This window comes from Saccostrea cucullata, unplaced genomic scaffold, assembly GCF_032062105.1.
Source record: "Saccostrea cucullata isolate Sc308-1 unplaced genomic scaffold, CSIRO_AGI_Scuc_v1 ctg101, whole genome shotgun sequence".
Lineage (NCBI taxonomy): Eukaryota > Metazoa > Mollusca > Bivalvia > Ostreida > Ostreidae > Saccostrea > Saccostrea cuccullata.
Window position 1 is genome coordinate 458,330 of NW_026939309.1, and position 20,589 is coordinate 478,918.

Here is a 20,589-nt window from a genome sequence, read left to right on the forward strand (position 1 = left end):
TATAAATTCGCTGTTTTTCTAGAAAGCCAAGTTTGAAATTGATTTGAATACCATTTTCGTGTATACTTGAAAAATATAGAATTATACATGGAGAAACATGCACTAACGTGACGTCACAATGAGGCTACAGAGACGAAAGTAATTTAAACAAAATGATGTACGGCAGCGAGAAATTCAAGCATAAGAGAATATTTTAGGTGCCTTTAGACATGTAAATACAGTGGACCCTCAGATATCCGGACGCCAGATATCCGGATGCTTCAGTTTCTGGACGATTATTCATGGGAACAGAATTTTTTAACATTATTTTGTCTCATTAAACTGGTAATTCATATATCCGGACGCTTCACTTATCCGGACAAATTTACTGGGAACCAAAGCGTCCAGATAAATGAGGCTCCACTGTATAAGAAACAACATCCAAGCTTGGGGCTAGTCAGGATTCTTCTTTTTTCCTGCTCTGCATTAGGTACACATGCACATACAAAAACAAAAACAAATTGCATTAAATGTGATGTTATTTATTTAAATATCACTGAAATGATCACAAACTATCCTTGAAAATAGTTTTGTACAAACTTTTAAATGTCAGTCACTAATTAATTAACACTTCAACTCTTGGACTCTGCTGACTTGAGAATGGCCTCGTAAGCATCCACCTCAATCTGGAACTCGGCCTTGTCTACCGCCTCCACTGCGGCGTCTCTGGCGGTCTGGGCCTTGTGCATTGCGTCACGGGCCTCCTGTCAAGGGGAAAATCAAAGGTCAATTAACTGTTACAGAGGATTCCCTGATTATGGACTCGAAATATAAATGCTTCTACATAGGTTTGACTGATCCAGTATTTTCAATGTTTGCAGAGACGTTCAATTATACCAAATATCTTGCGTTTTTAGTTTTGATTCAAAGATATAACATATCTGATGTACTTCTTTTTCCTGGTAACACTGTACTTACTGAGGGGTCCAGGTCTGAGAGTTCACAAGCCTCCTCAGCTAAAACATGGACAGATCCATCAGGGTTTACTGTCAGGGATCCACTGCTGGCTGTAAACATTAACCAAAGGGGAATAACATAACTTGTGTTTCATTCATTTATAAAAAAAAAATGGTGCTTGATGAATTAGAGTATATTTTTAACACAATTCTCGTAACTTTCAAAATAACTAAAAAATCTTTGCTATGATAACAGGTCTTTCAGACTTACCAAATATGTTCCTAGTGTCAGAGTCATTAACAACCACTGTGACGACACCTGGTTGTAAAACAGCAAGTGTTGGTACGTGCTGAGGTAGAATACCAAAGACTCCATTTGTTGTGGGGACGTTAACTTGTTTTACGGCTTCGTCTTTGAAAAATACCTGAAAAACAGTTACGAAATATTGCAAACAGTCTTAATTACTAATAGATTATACTGAGCACAGCGAGCGTCACTTTGCGACGCTCGTCACTGCGAGCTCTTAGAGCAAAGCCTGGGCGAAGAGAAAAATTTGGACTATTGCACATTCGTCTGACTTTTTTTCCTCAGTATTTCTGGACCCACTTTGTATTGCTTGTTAAAGCTACGTAGTAGCAAAAGTTCAACTAAAAGTTGACACGCCTAGATTTAATCGACAAATATATTGAAAATAAACAGTAAACAAAATGTTCTTCATTTACTTTCAGCACTGTTCAGGCTTCTTCTTGGTAATTGAAACTTACAAACAACGTATGTGACATCAGAGTCTAGCCGCATCAAAGTGGCAGGTGCGGCTTGTCGACGGCAGCACCGTCAACATTTAATCATTTTTGTCATTGTAAAAATGTTAATAGAGTAAAATGGACAGGGTGCCAATGCAAGTTTTAAATAGCTGTCAATTCACAAACTGAAAACACTGACATTCTAACTAGCTTTCTACAATGTTCATGGTGAACAGGTAGCTTAAAAATAGATATGGAATCAAAAACAAATATTTTGAGTTTTAACTACTGCCTTTTCTAATCAGAATGACCGAGGAAAGTTGGGCTATATTAGCTACAAGGTGAACTCTTTATCATACCTTATTTGGTGAGGCCATTGTGAACGTTAAGCTAGAGGCATCTGCATATCCCCTTTTCTGTTGATTCTGGAGGGTAGAAACTCGGCAACATTGACCAATTAGCGATGGAATTCTCGCAGAACGTCGAATGAGGTTTGCCATGGCTGCCGGGTTTCGCTGTTCTGCGACCTCTAGTAATTGTGGAATATCGAGCCCGACCTATTTTATGTTGACTACAAACACTGAACAACTCACTAATATCTGATGAAGGCTAACTTTTACCCTATATATTTATGTATGTGGAGTCAGGACATTCATTTTGAGATACGCCTAACAGCTTAAGAAATATGGTTCCTTTATTTCTTATTTAGCAATATAGTATGCTCTGCTCTCTTTCTCCATTCCATATCCAGATAATTTTTTTCCTTAATATTTTACATTTAGTATATTGCTTGAAGAGCATTGCTGTTTTAAATGTCAGTAAATTAATGATCTTTGACAGAAGTACAGTGTATAACATGGTAGTTTTATTATTTTATTTTTTCATTTTGGAAAAGTCGACCAAGCTAGATGAATATAAAGGAAGGAGAAAACAAGAAAGATAACTCTTATAAGTGATGTGTTTAATGCAGAATCCAAAGTTCAGAAACCAGGCCATCAAATAAAAAGTTCCACAGAAAGTACATGTATATGTAGTTCAATTTAGATACATCAGGGGTAAGTCAATTTGATTAAACAAACTTTAGAGACACACAAAATTGGAGATTAAATTATAGGTTGCATTTCTATTTTTAACCCATTGAATGTTCTGAACATGTTGGGAAAGCATTTTAATTGCTGTCTTGAACTAACTGGCAGAGTATATGTGTCTTGTGTGTTGTCATAGAATAAAAGAATGTACAGGAACTTTGTATGGGTGGAAGACAAACATTATTGAAAACGATGTCACAATCAAGCAGAAAACAACCTATCCACATTGATGGATTTGTCAAACCAGGATTTGAGAAAGTCTTCGAAGTATTCAGGTTTGTTGAGATTATGAAACTTCAACATATCTGGGAAAAAAAAAAACATAACATTGAAGAAGTTGACTTTCCCACTAATATATATACATCACTGTATGATTCTGTGCCTTGATCGGCAATATAATATGCAAAATTGATCATGAGATTCTGTAATTTATATACACATGTAAATATAAATAGCAATGTTCATCTTTTATTAGATTTATTGTTTAAAACAGGTATAATCTAGAGAATGATATTGAGAGAGGAGGGACTTTTGCGGCATACTACAGGGGGGAACTCGTGGTGAATATCTGGGGAGGATACGCGGATCGTAAGTCCAGGGTCAAGTGGAAGAAGGATCTGATGCCATGTTTTTATTCCACAACAAAATCTCCCTCAGCAGCTGTAATTGCTCACCTGGTGGACAGGTAAGTTAACATCTGTAAAAGTACTCACTGTATGTCACAAAATTAGCCACCACAGGTAAGTTAAAGTCTTTAAAAGTACTCACTGTACGGCACAAAATTAGCCACCCGGTGGACAGGTAAGATAAAGTGAAGTAAAAGTACTCACTGTATGGCACAAAATTAGTCACAAAATTAGCCACTACAGGTAAGTTAAAGTCTGTAAAAGTACTCACTGTATGTCCCAAAATTAGCCACCTGGTGGACAGGTAAGATAAAGTGAAGTAAAAGTACTCACTGTAGGTTACAAAATTAGCATGACACCTTATTTTCATGAGAAAGTTATTTGCTATAATTCATAACCGAGACAAAATTTTCACAACTCTGGTTACTGCTGAATATTACATTATATATACACTGTAATTAAATTTGAAAATGAAATTTTTGCAAGCTAAAGATCTTGTGTAATTGCTCAAAAAACAAAGTTCTCAGACATGAATAAAAATTGTTTTACAATACTGAAGTTTGCAATAAAACATATTTTTGAGGGCACGGAGGTGATAGTAATTATAAATTGCTGTTTAAGGGGAGGTAACTGTAAAAGTTGTAGATCTCTGTATAGGTAGTGTTGTTTACAGATTTTTTGCCAATTGTCATTTTCAGGGGATTCCTGGATTATTCTGAGAGGGTTTGTAAATATTGGCCAGAGTTCGCAGCCAATGGGAAAGAGGGCATCACGTTAGAAACACTAGTCACAAATAGGGTAGGAAGCAGACAGTATTAGCACCCTCTATAACTATACCTACTGGTAACTATCTAACTCGACTGTACACAATACTTTAATATCTTACATGCAGGCTGGGTTATCTTGTACAGAGGAGAAGTTCACGATGGCCATGTCTAAAGATGACCCTGACAGGCTCGGGAGGATACTGGCCAATCAGAAACCACTGTGGACTCCTGGTGAAGATAATTATAGCACAAAGACATGATAAGTTCAGTAACAAGTATTATTTTTGTTCAAAATTGAGATAAAAACTATCTGTCTTCATTCCAGGCTCTAACCATGGGTACCACCCTATCACCTTTGCTCTGTACTTGGATCAAATTGTTAGAAGGGTGGACCCCCAAAAGAGGAGCCTGTCACAGTATTTCCATGAAGAAATGGCAGTACCCTTTGGTGTGTGACATTTTTATAATGCTTAAAATCATAAGAATTGATTCATAAGGAGGGGATGTCATTTGTCTTGTACCAAATTTGAATTTTATAGGAAGAAGTCTTGATAAATTGATGTCTTGGGAAGGGTTTTTTTTTTTGCTTGGATGGCAGTTGTTTCATAAATACTGAGCAAATTTCTCTTTCATGCAGATTAATTAAAGAGAAATTAATTTTGCTTCACAATTATAGAAAGTAAAATAGATTCCTTTATTTATCAAACATCCTATAGGTCTTGACTTCCACATTGGTCTTCCGTATGAGAAGCAGTACAGGGCTCCTCGTATAGTGATGATGAAAAGCTTTGATCAGGAGGAGTACATCAGAAACTTCAAAGGTGACCTCAGTATTCTACAACTCACAGGAGGAAACCCCACAGACTTCATCGGGGTAAGAGGAGCAAACATTAGGGAGGGGCGTAAACTTTACTGAGATATATATTTATATGAGTACAAGAAATTCTACACCATTTCATTTCATAATTTTGAGAGTAAAAATTTTCTCCCCAGCAAGATATATTTTGAAAATTCTTATATTTAGCAATTATTTTCTTCAAAATTTATATTAGTTTAATTTTTTCAAGATGGATGGGTATTACTGAGGAAAAGGTTTGACAGATTTGCGATCATTACTAGCATAATTTTTTTTCAGGTTCGGAGGATGAATGACCCAGATATCCAAGTGCTCCCGGTGGGGTCTGTTTGTGGTCACGGTACAGCGGAGTCCATGGCTAAGTTCCACGCTATTCTGGGGGAGGGTGGGGTATGGCAGGGGAAGCGACTCCTCTCCCAGGACTCGGTGGACAGATTCCAGCAGATTAAGAGTGGGGGGTATGATCTGGCCTTCAGTATGGACGGGATGTGGAGCTACGGAATGATGATATTCCCAGTCATGGAACAAGGAAAGCCAGTGAGTGGCTGCTTCAGATTACATGTACTAGCAAATTAACTGTAGTGAATTTAATGTTTGTGAAAATATAATGTAGATGAAAATTTATTTATAAAAGAAATGTACATTAAAACTTGATTTAAATCCCCTGTGTCATGACAGTGTATAAAGGGAAGAATTGTATAAAAGTATGTGTACTGTATATACTCGCCTATAAGTTTGTCGGCCTATAAGTCGGTTGTATTTTTTAAGCTGATGTTAGAAGGATTAATGTTCTAAAATACCAATCTTTCTATATCTTGCCTATAAGTCGGACATATAGTTTAGGACCAAAGTTTAACTCCCAAAAATCTTACTTACAGGAGAGTATCTATGGTACATGTACTGATACTTACAAGATTTCCTTTTTTTCAATAAAAGAGATGCATTACTTCATGCATAGAACAACCTACATAAACATTACGATATTTTTTTCTATCTACTTATAAAAAATGTTGACCTCTTTGTAGACAATGTTTATGTTTGGCCATGGTGGATATGGAGGTCAGATGGGGCTGGCGGACACCACCTACAGAGTGGGGCTAGCGTACGCCACCAGTCACCTTGACCCCACATCGCGTGCTGGGGCCGACGCAGACAAACGCTGGCCTTCTATGTACAACACATTATACAAGTGTATATATCAGATCGAGAATATCCGAGTCCCAAGGAAAACTTTATATTTGTATGAGGATTACAAGAAAGCCCAGGGGTCCAGCAAAATGTGATTGTTTTGGTTTCTCTATCTACATGTATTCCATTATGTTTTTAAATCTGTTCTAAGAGAGGCTAAAGGATATAAATATGTACAGCCTTGGGAAGCAATTTTCTCAGGGACAGCTGAAAAAAATATTGTAAAAGGTTTACCTTTTTTATACAATGTACCTTTATAGAAGCATATTGACCATATTTTTAAACAGCGTATGTTTATTGATGTGTATAATAACATAACTTATTCATGATTTTCACTTTGTTAATTGACTTTATGATTATACAGTTGTTAAATTTTATACCCAATAACCAAAATTATTTGTTGACAATAAATTGAAATATTAAAGCATGTGTTAATGGAATACCCATTCTGAATATCCTAATTACTTTTCTTGATATATCATCACATTTTCTTTTCTAAAAAGCTGCAACATGTCCAAATTAAGATGGAATACCAGAATGCCACTCTGTGAAAAAAGTGTATACTTATTTCACACAAATGTGCATGACTTGTCAGGGTTCGACACTAACGCTAGCCCGCTGGCCAGGGACAACTGAATACTGAGGTCGGGCTACCAAACATGACTTTAAACTTACCCTGCAGGGCTACAGTAAATTTTACCAATTACTCACCAAGAGCAAGAAAATAATTATATTTACACACAATATAACTGATTATTGTTAAATTTATTTTCAAACATGTTTTATCACATAATTATTATTTTTGTAAGTCAAAATGTAAACTTTAAAGGTGATTCAAAATACTCTAAATGAATATAAATATGGAATTTTTCGAATAGAAAAAAATGTCTTAGGTACAATCATAGAGTGACATATAATTTTACCCAAAATACATCCAGAATGCAGGATTTTGCGTCTCTATTTTCAAAATTTCATGGGGGAGGCCCCCCGTACCCCCACCAGCAGGAGGAAATTAGAAATGGCTAGCCCTGCTGACAACTATGGTTTTAAAGTTAGTGTCGATCCCTGCTTGTAAAAACAGTTTTCTTGTGGAAGTAGTAAATTGTTGTGGAACAAGTAAAAGAATATGTTTGGTAAACACGTTAGTATATACGCTGAAACCTGTCTAATCTGACATGCACTGAGAGATGAATTTTGTGTCAGAAAAGACAGTGTGCCGAATTGAAAAGTGTAAAATAACATTAAAATTAGTACAAGAGGCCCAAGGGCCTTGAATCGCTCTTCTGATAAATTGTACAATCTATCACTTCTATTAGAAGCCTCCAACTCTATTAGAATCATAAGACCCAAAATGCATCAACTTACAAAGTTTGGTAATATTTAGCCAGTTAAGACTGAAGATATTATAATAAAATTATAAAATACCATAAGTAGGTCACAGTGACCTGCCTTTTGATTGAAATTTTCTGAGGACTCAAGATACATTAATTGACAAAGACTGATGATTCAAATTAAATAAGTACCTGAGATATTCAAAAGTAGGTCACCATGACCTACTTTTTGGTCAACATTCTCTGAAAACCCAAGATGCATCATCTGACAAAGTTTGAGGATTCTAAGCCAATTAGTACCAGAGATAATTAAATACAGCCATCAAATGTCAAAAGTAGGTCACGGTGCTGGTTATTCAAAAACCCATAATGCCTAAATTGACAAAATTTGATGACTAAGCCGATAAGTACCTGAAATATTCAAAATTAGGTCCAAAATCAAAATCGTGACCTACTTCTTGTTGGACATTCATTGAAACCCTAAGATGCCTCAACTGACAATGTTTGATAATTTCGAGCCATTAATAAGTACCAGATATAATTAAATATAGCCATACAAGAGGCCCAGGGGCCACAGCGCTCACCTGAGCACATCGGGCTTGAATTTATCCCCCCCCCCCTCCAGGCGTTCATCATTTGAACAGATTAGAATCTACACTACCTGAGGATGATTCCATATAAATATCACTAATCATAGCTTTGAAGTACTTGAAAAGAAGATTTTAAAAGGTTTCCCTATATATCCCTATGTAAAACTTGGGTTGGCCATTTTGGCCCCACCCTAGCCCCGGGGGTCATGATTTGAACAAACTTGAATCTACACTACCTGAGGATGATTCCACATGAGTTTCATCTTTCCTGGCCCAGTGGTTCTCGAGAAGAAGATTTTTAAAGATTTTCCTAATATATATTCCTATGTAAAACAAGGGTCGGCCATTTTGGCCCCACCCTTGCCCCGGGGGTCATGATTTGAACAAACTTGAATCTACACTACCTGCGGATGATTCCACATGAGTTTCATCTTTCCTGGCCCAGTGGTTCTCGAGAAGAAGATTTTTAAAGATTTTTCCTATATATTCCTATGTAAAACAAGGGTCGGCCATTTTGGCCCCACCCTTGCCACGGGGGTCATGATTTGAACAAACTTGAATCTACACTACCTGAGGATGATTCCACATGAGTTTCATCTTTCCTGGCCCAGTGGTTCTCGAGAAGAAGATTTTTAAAGATTTTTCCTATATATTCCTATGTAAAACAAGGGTCAGCCATTTTGGCCCCACCCTTGCCCCGGGGGTCATGATTTGAACAAACTTGAATCTACACTACCTGAGGATGATTCCACATGAGTTTCATCTTTCCTGGCCCAGTGGTTCTCGAGAAGAAGATTTTTAAAGATTTTTCCTGATATATTCCTATGTAAAACAAGGGTCGGCCATTTTGGCCCCACCCTTGCCACGGGGGTCATGATTTGAACAAACTTGAATCTACACTACCTGAGGATGATTCCACATGAGTTTCATCTTTCCTGGCCCAGTGGTTCTCGAGAAGAAGATTTTTAAAGATTTTTCCTATATATTCCTATGTAAAACAAGGGTCGGCCATTTTGGCCCCACCCTTGCCACGGGGGTCATGATTTGAACAAACTTGAATCTACACTACCTGAGGATGATTCCACATAAGTTTCATCTTTCCTGGCCCAGCGGTTCTGGAGAAGAAGATTTGTTAAAAATGCCATTAATTTTTAACAAATTCATGATTATCTCCCCTTGGAAAAGGGCGTGGCCCTTCATTTGAACAAACTTGAATCCCCTTCACCCAAGGATACTCTATGCCAAGTTTGGTTGAAATTGGCCCAGTGGTTTTTGAGGAGAAGATGAAAATGTGAAAAGTTTACAACGACGACAACAACAACGACGACGACAACGACAGACGACGGACAAATTTTGATCAGAAAAGCTCACTTGAGCCTTCGGCTCAGGTGAGCTAAAAATGTCAAAAGTAGGTCACAGTGACCTACTTTTTGGTCGACCTTCTCCGAAAACCTAAGATGCCTAAACTGACAAAGTTTGATGATTCTAAACTTATACGTACCTGAGATATTCAAAAGTAGGTCACTGTGACCTCAACTGACAAAGTTTGATGATTCTTAGCCAATAAGTGCCTGAGATAATTAAATATAGCCATAAAATGTCAAAAGTAGGTCACTGTGACCTACTTTTTGGTCGACGTTCTCCGAAAACCCAAGATGCATCAACTGACAAAGTTTGATGATTTTAGATCAATAACTACCAGAGATACTTGATTATAGTCACAAAATGTCAAAAGTAGGTCACCATTACCTACTTTTTGGTCGTCACTCTCCGAAAACCCAAGATGCATCATCTCACATAGTTTGATGATTCTAAGCCAATAAGCACCGGAGATACTTAAATAAAGCCATAAAATGTCAAAAGTAGGTCACCGTGACCTACTTTTAGGTCATCACTCTCCGAAAAGCAAATATGCATGGACTCACAAAGTTTGATGATTCTAAGCCAATAAATACCTAAGATACTTAAATATAGCCATAAAATGTCAAAAGTAGGTCATCGTGACTTACATTTTGGTCGACATTTTCAAAAACCCAAGATTCATCTACTGACCAAGTTTGATGATCGTAGGTCTGAAGGTAATCAAAATATGCGTTTTAAACAATTTGAAAACAAATGTCGGCAATATTCAAAAAGTAGGTCACAGTGACCTACTTTTTCATAAATATGTTTTAAGGTCCCAAGATGCATCAAAGTACAAGATTTGATGATTCTAAACCTCCCAGTGTCTGAAATAATGGGATTTAATGTTTTGAAAAGGATAAGTCATAAAGTTCAAAAAGTAGGTCATGGTGACCTACTTTTAAGTTGACATTGTTCGAGGACCTAAGATGCATCAACTGACAAAGTTTGATGATCATAGGCCTTAAAGTGTCCAAAATATGTCTTCAAATCAATTTGAAAACAAATCCCCGCAAAATTTAAAAAGTAGGTCACCATGACCTACTTTTGAGTTAACATGATGTGAAGTTGTAAGATGCATCAACTTACAAGAATTGATGATCCTAGTCCTTATAGTAAGCAAAATATACACGTTTTTATTAATTGTAAATTTAGGTCAACTTTGAAATGACCTTGAGACCACGCCCTTTGCCCCAGGGTAATTCCCCGTGCAAATTTTAATCTTCGACATATCCTGATCCTTGTTTGTAAGTTTGGTGAAAATCTGCCTGGTGGTTATGGAGAAGAAGATTTTTTTGCAACCAGTACTTTTGGTTTTGTTTTTTCTGATTATCTCACCTTGTTTAAGGGTCCCAACCCTTATTTTAGTATAAATGGTAGCCCTTGGGCCAAGGATACCCTGTGACAAATTTTGTACTGATTGGCCAAGGGATTCTTGAGTTATGGCCCATATTCTAAAAAGTTTACGCACACCGCACACCACACACCGCACACCGAACAAATGGCCATAGCATTAGCTCTTTGAGCCTTTGGCTCAGAAGAGCTAAAAATGGGAAAGAAATTTTATGTCGGAATTCACAGTGTGATGGATTACACAGGTGTCGGATTAGACAGTAACACATGGCTTTGGTGATTGATACATTGTTATCTCCTCCAAATCTGTGATCCTTGGCATTCTCTCTCTCTTTTATTCTACACAAAACACAGGACACTTGTTAAGTTGTATCATCTTTATGATCATGACATCCTTTAATATACATGTACATTTAGATTTTATCAAATCATGAACACATACACTTTTTCCCTGATTTGACAATGGAATTCTGTATAAAAATTAAGTCAAACTGGTTTTTGCTCACATTTAGGAAAAATAAACAACCTCATATCCTTTACTGATAGCTGTGTTACACTTCACCAAATAAATGCAGTGTATGCATATCAGTTAAGTTTGCAAAAACATTTATCAAATGTTTCAAAGCACCCTTAAAATACAAACTTTAAAATAAAGAATTATTGCAAAAGAGCTCCCTGAAATTAATTATGTAAATCTGGTTTAAAACAAATTTGTGCATTTCGACTAAAGTAGTCGTACATGAATCTTCAACGGAATTCATTTCTCAGTTTCCAGAACCCAATGCCATTGTTTCTTTCAAACACACATATTTTGTTTAACATAGCTTTGAACAGAGAAGAGTTGGACGGAGGAAGTTTGGGACCAAACTCATCCAGAATTTCCTGAGTGGAAGCCTTCCCGATCATACTACACCCAAACAGAATGAAGTTCTTAATTTCTGAGATGAGTTTGTACGAGTCTGAGTCAATCACAGTGCTCGAAGAGTTATCTCCCTCATCCTCCTCCTCCTCACCGGGTGTCGCCACTAGTTCATTTCTCTTCTTCATCTGGCTTAATAAGAGGTCAGAGGTCATGGAACTGGATGAAGTTTGTCCTGTTTTTAGATCTTTCACCACGTTGCCTACCAGAGAACCATCAAAATGCTTCACAGGTGGCTCTGAATTAGATTTCTTCAGCTGCAAAATGCAAAGTAATCATTTTATTAAGACATATTTTCTATTGTTAATTCTGGTACATGAATTATTGCTATTGACTATTGTTTAATAAAAATGATTTTATAATATATTTTGAGTACAATGAACTTTACTCCAGGTATAGATTTATTGTATATAGACTTAGCATGTGATCTGGAATCTTACAGTGGACACTGAAGGAGCAGGTTGTGTCTCCTGTTTCTTTGTGGAGTCTACCAAAATGCTGTTCTTCTTCTGTCCAAACCTTGGCCTGAAAATAGAATTAAATAAATGCTTGGATTGTTGTTGGATATTTAAATACTTGATGTTCTTCACTATAATAAATACAAGCGCCTTACTTTTTGACCCCTGATTGGCCAGTCCAGGTAGGCAGTCCTGTAATCGCTAAGTTACACCCTGACCTTGACCTCTTCAGAGCTCGAGCAGCTTCCTTGGCAACCCTAGCCGCCTCATTCTCCACGATCATGTAGTCGTGCTTGGAAGGGTCCATAATTACATCATGCTTCATGGCAGTGTCTATACCTGTATGTGCAGTTGTGAAAAAAATATTACAATATGGAAAAAACTATTTCTTAGCCCCAAAATTACAGGTTTTAAGCATTTTGTTTTTGATCCATGTTCCTGCATGTCTTTCACTTTGTTTTTCATCACTATCTCATGAAAATAGGGCCTTGGTCAAAGTATAGGCAAAAGCAATACTGACTGAGATCAATATCATATATATAAAGGTCAAAGAGTAAAAAATTCAATGATGAATCTGTTACTACATGTATTAAACAAAAGCCACTTCTGAGGTCACAACATACAACTGTATCTTGTTTTACCTGTGAAAAGTAATTTTAAAAGGCCTTCGACGTACAAATTGTTACACACTGTATTTGCATATCTGTGTGTCTTTATACTGACCTTTTTTGAAGAGTTTGTGGAGAACGTAATCATCCATGATCTTCTTCTCTTCCTCTTCCTTCTCCTGGTTCTGTTTGTACACGTCCTGCTTCACAAGATGAGGGATCTTCTTACCCTCAAATTCTGCAAATATGTCAGATACAAATAAATAATTCCCTTCAAAGAGAGATGGCACCTTGAAAAGAAAACAGCAGCGATGTAAGAATCTCATATTACCGGCGTCTCGGACCTTCTTCCGATGCTTGTGCTTATGATGCTTGTGATGTTTCTTATGGTGGGAGTGTCTGTGATGAGATGATGATTTGTTTTGATGATGAAGACTAGATGTGGTTTTATCACTTTGTTTATCATGACAGTCCCTGTCATTAGAGTCATGCCTGACTGATTTCTGGGAACACCCTTGACTCGTGGATGGTAACTGTGAATTGTCACTCTCCATTATGCTACTATGAACAGAATCCTTTGAATCCTCAGATCCATGAGCTGAACTGTCACTCTTCATCTGATCAAGATTCCTAGATTCCAATGAACCATTTCTCACAGCATTGTTTGCTATGGCACTACCACTGCTTGGCACTTTTTCAGAAGACTTTGATTTCATTAGTTTACAACTGAGCATTTTTGCCAGCTCCCTCATTCGTTTGATCTCACTCTCATCAAAATAAGGATCCTCCTCTTCTTCTTTCACTTCTTCTTTCATTGCTTCAGCCTTCTTCTTGTCTTGCAGAACATCAAACCGATTGGCTCTCTCTTTGACCTCTGATCTCTTGACCTCTGACCCTGTTCCAGCAAAGATGGCCCCTGTTTCTGTTCCTTCTTTGTTGCCTTTACTTCCAAGTTCAAACAATTCATAAAGGTCATTGGATTTGAAGAATCTCCTCTGTTTTGGATCCTTTAGGACTCTGTTGGTCAGAAACTGCTTGAAGATTTGTCTAGTAATAATAAGAAATTATTTTGTTAAATAGAGACAAAGGAAAAAAAAGTTTGTGTAAAAGGAACACTGACAGAGTAGTCATTTACACAAATCCTACCTGTGGTAGATTTTCTCCTCTATGGTGCCGGAGGTCAGTAATCTATATATAGTAACTTGCTTGGTTTGACCAATCCTCCAGGTCCTCTCTCTGGCCTGTGTGTCTGTGCTGGGGTTCCAGTCAGGGTCAAAGATAATCACCCTGTTGGCCCCCGTCAGGTTAACACCCAACCCTCCCACGCGGGTCGTCAGCAGGAACAGGTAGATGGAGGGATCCTAGAGTAGTGAGGGATTTATAAACTATACAATTATGTATATAAATCAGGTAGAATAAATTCATAGAAACTTCTTCAAGTGATACTTGTACAAGTTTCCCAATGAATAAATCTATAGCATAAAATTACACATTGTACTTACAATTCAATTTTTTTGAAAATGAATTTTGTTTAATGAATGGCTAAGCTTCAATAAAATTTGTACAGTACCTGGTTATAAGTGGTTATCATGGCCTGCCGTGAAGAGATAGGTGTACCACCATCCATCCTAAGATAGCTGTAGTTACGACTTTGTGTGAAAGACTCTAAAATGTCCAACATCTGCAATACACATAATCTATGGATAAAACACAAATACTAGTTCTAATGAAAGCATAGCTGTATATCATAAACAGAATTCTTGTAAGCTGAAATAATTCTTCAATGGTTTAAAAGGAAAGTAAACTGAGAGAGTTAATAAATCTCTGCTACTTACAGCTCTGCTCTGACTAAACAGTAGAACTCTGTGTCCCTGTTGTTTCCATAATTTCAGAAGTGCCTCCACCACTATCATCTTCCCTGACCGCTTCCAGTAGCCATACTCCAGGGACGGGTCACCCTGTGTGTCCTCACCAATGAAAAGCTTAGGTCCACCCGTACAAATGTCGGGGTGATTACAAATCTTCCTCAGGGTGATCAGGCCAGCAAAGATCTGCAAGGCAGCAAAGTAAACTTAAACTAAGTCATTATGAATTGATTGAAATTTACAAGATATAAAATTAATTCATTACTTTTCCTGTGATTATAACAGTATATTGTATGAATTCTTCAACATTCTTGGTCTCCATTACCTGGTATTTCCCGGCCAGAATAGCCTGACACTCCCTAGACTGGAGATACTCTAGGTACACGTCTCTCTGTTCATCAGTCAGTCTGCAGAACAGTACCTGAAAAACAACCTCCTTCACGTAACAGACGAAAATCAAACCAAACTACACCAACTGGAAAATAAAATGCTATACCAGTCCTCCTTGAAAAATTCTGTACACAAACACTTATACAGTGTACTTACTTGTTCATTTTTACTTGGGAGGTTAATTTTGACATCAGCTTTCATTCTCCTCAGTAAATATGGATTGATGGTGTCTCTCAACACACAGGCACACTTGTACGCTGTCTGAACCTGCTCAAACATTGCTTAAATATTAGACACCTATCTTGTAACTATCAAAGTTGTTAAAACAGCTTCTGATGTTGAACATTGCTTACCTGCATTTCTGTGGCATTGGCATATCCTCCCTGAACTATTGGAATTGAAAAGTGCTGCATGAAGTCTGGCAATGTGCCAAGTTTTCCAGGAAATACAAAGTCAAACAAGGACCATAACTCCTTCAGGTTGTTTTGGATAGGGGAACCAGACAAGATGATTCGATGTGGAGTCCGAAACTGAAAGTCAAAAAATCAGAATAAAATTAATGTTTCCATATCCTGAAACATACCCCAATACTGTCAATGGGAATAGATGATGACCAAAACTTTATATTGCTTTCATTTGATTCATATTTTTAATTCTTAATTAATTGTGTACAGAAAGACTAGGGTGAATATTTGCTAAATCTGAACTCTATATCACTTACCCCAACCCCAACAAGTGCCTAACTTCATACTGAAGTCCTATTTACCTGTTTGCATGCCTGTGTTACTTGAGCGTCGGGGTTCCTAATTTTGTGGCCCTCGTCGAGCACCACGTAATGCCAGTCGTACGGCAGGATCTTGTCCTGGTGGATAACCAGGGTACTGAAGGAAGTTATGAGGACCCCCTTATCCTTCACAATGCTCCAGATCAACTCCTCCTACAAAATACCAACTAAGACAGTTAGCTCATCAGCTTTCAGTACACGTAAATGTTATTTAAATATCTGTTTATTGCAATTTCCTCCCATTGAAACATTCTCTGTACAGATTCATCTGAATTTAAGGCTTGATTCCAATACACAATCCATAAGTGTAGAATGACTCAACTTAAATAACAGCAGAGAAAATACCAGAGGTTCTGAAATGTCAGACTTACCTCATTCCCAGTGAAGGATCCAGAGGAGTGCAGAATGGCCACCCTGAACAATGGCCACCACTTGTGAAACTCTTTAACCCACTGAGACATCACTGTTGTTGGTGTCACAATGACTGTAGGCCCTAAACCACGGTATCTGTAAAGTGAGACAATCCATGATAATTCCAATCTTCATTTTATCTATCGATTTCCTGTGTTTTGATTGGACGAGAACACGTTCCAGAAAATTTTTACACATCGATAAATTCTTTCAATCAGAACAGTTACTACTTTCTTGATGACACTACTAGGTTATCGTATAAACAATGAAAGCAGTTATTTCTGTTTTATTTTACAAACTTTAACTAATTAGGGCTTAAACAAAACTGGCAACATATAAGACTGCCCAACTGATGGACGCCGTGAAAATGTTTATGTCACTGTCCGATCACGAGTGTGAATTTTAAAAATCGCTGTCTCAACGTTCATACGTAGAAAATAAAGTCTGTATCGTTTTGACAGGGAAAAGAAACGTACCTCAAACTCTTGCCCTATTAGCATCAAATTCATATTTACTTTCTATATTGTTCCTCAATATTTGAATAAACAAGTGCAAATTGAAGGCGTCGTCGGTCTACTATGAGAGTTGTTGTTTATGTCAACATGGCCATGGTCAAAGACGAACTATTCTGAAGTAAACTCGTAATTACGATATTTGTTGACTTAAACAACATTCGATTAGTTGTTATAAGTTTATTTAACGATTGTTTTGACAATTTAAGTTGAACTCCGAAATTCATCTCGATTACGTCACACGGTAAAACTCTCTGAAATAACGGATTGTATGGAGGCCTCAAAGAGAAATAATTTAAATATTTTTAAAAATTCGATATTGGAATTATAAGGATTAAACGTTCTTTTTGAAAAATTTACATATATAAACTCTTGACATTTTATCACAAACTAAATAAAAGTGCTTCGCACTTTTTAAAATGCAGTTTACACATCGATAAATTTTTCAAAAAGAACGTTTAATCCTATATTAAACCTGTTTAAACCTGTGAATTTGTGTACAAAAAAAATATTTCCTGCACTTTTTGAAATAATTGTTTTAAAACAATAAGTGCAAAACAATTGTGAATACTTTAACCTACTTGAAGTGTTTTGAGACAATTTTGCTCTGTCTCAGGGCCGCCAGGAACGCAATCATCTGGATGGTCTTGCCCAGCCCCATCTCGTCTCCAATTATGCCCCCCGCTGACTGACAGTGTAGCTCCCATAGCCAACTCACACCCACTCTCTGATAACTACATGAAAATTGATAAGTATTTATTTGGCATTAGTTAGAACATGTACACATATATAAAATTGATCACTGATACATTTGCAGCCCGAGATCTTTGATTAATTATTTGAAACTGAATTCCTTGCCTCCTTAAATGAAGTGTAATACTGTAAAAATCAGGTATGACAAATACATGTATCTTATTTACTGACTATTCTGATCTATCTTTCAAATATTACACTGAAATCAGAATGAATACTTTTATTGACAAGTGTTGTTTTTTCTCTCTGTACTTGACCACTGTTACTTACTTGAATAACTTGGACCAGATCCTGCCTGGTACTCGCAGACCTCCCTCTAGTTCTTCATCAAGCTCCTCCTCAATCTCACCCATCTCCACTTTCTTTAACCTCTTCCTCTCAAGCTTGTTAAATTCCCTGTAAAATTAATTAATACTGTAGGCTGTGTGAGATTAATTTGAACCATGTTTGTAGTTAAAAATATTAAACACAAACAACTTAATGCAAATTTAAGGCATATACAGTAATGGCAATCAGTGAAATCAATTTAATTTTCTGCCTTCATATTAATCAGAAACAGTGAATTTTATGAAATTATGATGTAACATTACATGTATTTATTCAAAAATTTGATGTCAAATTAAGCTGTTTTTCTAAAAGAAAATTCTTCCAGGACTTCTCATATCTTACTCAATACGGCTGTGATAGAAATCCTCATCACCATCGTCTTTGCCTTTTCGCTCTGCAATGTCCCGATTAATTTTCCTTTTGCTTGCCACAGCAAAATCCTCCTCCTCACTTGACACCATATATTTTGGCGGTTTCTTTGGTTTTATTAATGACCTCTTTTTCTTTCCCTTCTTCTCTTCTATTAATGGTTTAAAATCCAAAATGATTTAATTAATTACATGTATATAGCCTGAGATCCCCTGCTTTTATCATATGCTGCTATACCCACCCATTAAAATAATTAGGTGTATCCTTACTTGATATCTCTGGTTCGTCCTCTAGTCCCGAGTCCTCGGAGCTCTGTCTTGTGAGCTCCCCCTCCTCTGGTCGGTACTCCTCCCCGTCCGACAAGTCACCCTCTGGGTCGTCATAGTAACAGTTCTCCTCATCACTCATGGCCGAATCTTCACGGAAATTACTGGATATCCTAGAGTATCTCCTCTTACTTCTGTAATTGTGTTTGTAAAATGCTCCCTCCACATCATTCCGGTAATTTTTCTTGTCTCTCGAGTCAAAAAAGTTTTCTGATCTGTCGGTACTTTGTGATGTTGAAGCTGCTGAATTTACCTGAGCCTTCATTCCATGGCTGACAGAAGAATTTGATCTTTCAGGAGATTCTTTACTTCTTACTGTTTCCTTTGATGAAACACTCTGTAAATGTTTGTTACTTATGTTAAATGTATGTGCAAAAGCTTCCTGACAGAAAATTACCGGTATGCAAAATTTCTTTTCGGCATAGCAGATAGTTGATTTACTACTTTTTCTTCTTTTAAATAAAAGAGAAAAGTACACAAGTGTTCTAATTTCTACCACATTCAGCCACTACCTCTGCAGATTTTGGATCCTTGTCTGTTGATGATGAGACAACAGTTCCAAAAGGAGTCATCTGTCCCAGTCGAATCATCTTTTCCTTTTCTGTCTCAGATTTAGAATTCAGTCCTAATAGCTTGTTCAGAGCAGCTCCATCTAAATTTAATGAGTAAAATATAATTTTCTTGTAGTAAACATAGGTTGCTATATATCATAATCATAATTATTTTAATAGGTGAAAAAGTTACCTTGTTTAAAAACATCCTGTGGAATATCTGATGTCCCATTCATTTTGATCTGTATTGCTCGCTGTCTTGCATACAAAGTTTTCAGTTGACTTAGCTGTAAAGTAATTCAAGTTAATTTAGCATATTTTAAACAATGAATATAATCAGGATATTTTAATTAAATATAGATGTCAACATGTGAGATTTACCTTAATTTCCTTCTGATTCTGGACAGAGACCAGTCTGTTTCTCACATGACTGTTTCCTGCTGCATTTCCCAGAGTTGACAAAACTTTGTCCATAGTTTCGACTTCCTTCTTAACTTTACTTTAAACATAAATAAAATAATTTAAATGAGATAAATCACGACCACATAAATTAAATCACATAAATATGTATAAAATATTTGTTTTCTACTCACGCTATATCATATTTGATGTCTGTCTCTTCCTTCTGAAGCTTCCTTTTCTGCTGTTCTTCCTCTTCTTTAGCCAAAGCCATATCTACCTGAGCCATCACACCTGTTTGACAAAAATCCATTGATTCCTCATTAAAGTACATGTAATGGCATTTTTGTTCTAATACAAAGGATGAACATGTGAATTACATTTTTGAAAAGGTGTATATTCTTAGAGGGTTTTTATTGATAGTTGATTTTGATCATATAGAAGGAAATATCCCTACCCCTAGTTTTATTCCTACCCAACCCCCTCATTTTATACATACCTTCCTCAAATTCTTCTTGATTGAAGACAGTCAGGCCGAGATCCCCCAGTTCACTGTCTTCATTCATTTCTGCGAGTTCCGCAGAAGGAATTAGTGTCCTGTCGACATGGAATCTAGTCTTGGAGTCCTCCTCCTGGGCATTAGATTCCTCCTGACCAGATTCTGGGGGACATTCCCCTTTCACTGAACCACTGCAGCCATCCATCTCACCCGGGATGTATGAGGTTGGTTGTATTTCACTCATTTTAAACGCCTTTTTTGACTTCCAGCTTAATGGAAATAAGTTAATCAATGTGGAGTTTCACTATGAAGATCTACTTTTCCATTCTTTCTATAATATTATACGTCCAATTCACAGCATGTAGAAACACTGCTTCTTCAACAAGAAAGATTTCATAACAAACCTTCTCAGTAATGTCGCTTATGCACATGAAGAAAATAATTTTTTTTTAAATAATATCTTATGTCCTATTAGACTTAATTAGTTGTCTTACAAATCGACTTATTCAAAATACTTTTGTCAAGATTATTTTTAAGAT

The 20,589-nt window shown here is 36.8% G+C and overlaps 3 protein-coding genes across 3 annotated transcripts; 1 reads left to right on the top strand and 2 right to left on the bottom strand.

The window, feature by feature from the left end:
- Positions 1 to 505: 505 nt before the first annotated feature.
- On the bottom strand, positions 506 to 2,233 carry LOC134252761 (ATP synthase subunit delta, mitochondrial-like). The gene is made up of 4 exons (XM_062735273.1): positions 2,039 to 2,233; positions 1,207 to 1,360; positions 958 to 1,046; positions 506 to 743 (listed from the first exon to the last, which is right to left on the bottom strand). Exons 1-4 carry the CDS (start codon positions 2,177 to 2,179, stop codon positions 612 to 614), a joined length of 516 nt encoding a protein of 171 aa, XP_062591257.1. The 5' UTR covers positions 2,180 to 2,233; the 3' UTR covers positions 506 to 611.
- Positions 2,234 to 2,603: 370 nt separating this feature from the next.
- Positions 2,604 to 6,628, top strand: LOC134252760 (beta-lactamase domain-containing protein 2-like). The gene is made up of 9 exons (XM_062735272.1): positions 2,604 to 2,734; positions 2,904 to 3,042; positions 3,261 to 3,452; positions 4,092 to 4,191; positions 4,286 to 4,391; positions 4,486 to 4,608; positions 4,877 to 5,034; positions 5,296 to 5,553; positions 6,042 to 6,628. Exons 2-9 carry the CDS (start codon positions 2,930 to 2,932, stop codon positions 6,297 to 6,299), a joined length of 1,308 nt encoding a protein of 435 aa, XP_062591256.1. The 5' UTR covers positions 2,604 to 2,734; positions 2,904 to 2,929; the 3' UTR covers positions 6,300 to 6,628.
- Positions 6,629 to 11,238: 4,610 nt separating this feature from the next.
- LOC134252801 (DNA excision repair protein ERCC-6-like) lies at positions 11,239 to 20,450 on the bottom strand. Its single transcript, XM_062735345.1, has 22 exons — positions 20,051 to 20,450; positions 19,746 to 19,845; positions 19,534 to 19,651; positions 19,346 to 19,439; positions 19,108 to 19,253; positions 18,545 to 18,923; positions 18,249 to 18,426; positions 17,850 to 17,975; positions 17,408 to 17,560; positions 16,275 to 16,410; positions 15,886 to 16,056; positions 15,473 to 15,649; positions 15,276 to 15,386; positions 15,055 to 15,150; positions 14,700 to 14,915; positions 14,435 to 14,545; positions 14,011 to 14,225; positions 13,196 to 13,911; positions 12,980 to 13,102; positions 12,412 to 12,595; positions 12,239 to 12,323; positions 11,239 to 12,055 (listed from the first exon to the last, which is right to left on the bottom strand). Exons 1-22 carry the CDS (start codon positions 20,292 to 20,294, stop codon positions 11,627 to 11,629), a joined length of 4,308 nt encoding a protein of 1,435 aa, XP_062591329.1. The 5' UTR covers positions 20,295 to 20,450; the 3' UTR covers positions 11,239 to 11,626.
- Positions 20,451 to 20,589: the final 139 nt, after the last annotated feature.

Bases quoted from the DNA above. Each gene is read 5' to 3' on its own strand.
- LOC134252761 (XM_062735273.1), bottom strand. From the start codon at position 2,179: ATGGCAAACCTCATTCGACGTTCTGCGAGAATTCCATCGCTAATTGGT. The intron at 1,361-2,038 runs GTATGATAAAGA...ACTGTTTTTCAG, and splicing joins CAATGGCCTCACCAAATAAG to GTATTTTTCAAAGACGAAGC. The intron at 744-957 runs GTAAGTACAGTG...TCCCCTTGACAG, and splicing joins TCTCAGACCTGGACCCCTCA to GAGGCCCGTGACGCAATGCA.
- LOC134252760 (XM_062735272.1), top strand. From the start codon at position 2,930: ATGGGTGGAAGACAAACATTATTGAAAACGATGTCACAATCAAGCAGA. The intron at 3,043-3,260 runs GTTTGTTGAGAT...TGTTTAAAACAG, and splicing joins AAAGTCTTCGAAGTATTCAG to GTATAATCTAGAGAATGATA. The intron at 5,035-5,295 runs GTAAGAGGAGCA...ATTTTTTTTCAG, and splicing joins ACCCCACAGACTTCATCGGG to GTTCGGAGGATGAATGACCC.
- LOC134252801 (XM_062735345.1), bottom strand. From the start codon at position 20,294: ATGAGTGAAATACAACCAACCTCATACATCCCGGGTGAGATGGATGGC. The intron at 16,057-16,274 runs GTAAGTCTGACA...GGTATTTTGTAG, and splicing joins GATCCTTCACTGGGAATGAG to GAGGAGTTGATCTGGAGCAT. The intron at 12,324-12,411 runs GTAAGGCGCTTG...TTCTATTTTCAG, and splicing joins GGCCAATCAGGGGTCAAAAA to GCCAAGGTTTGGACAGAAGA.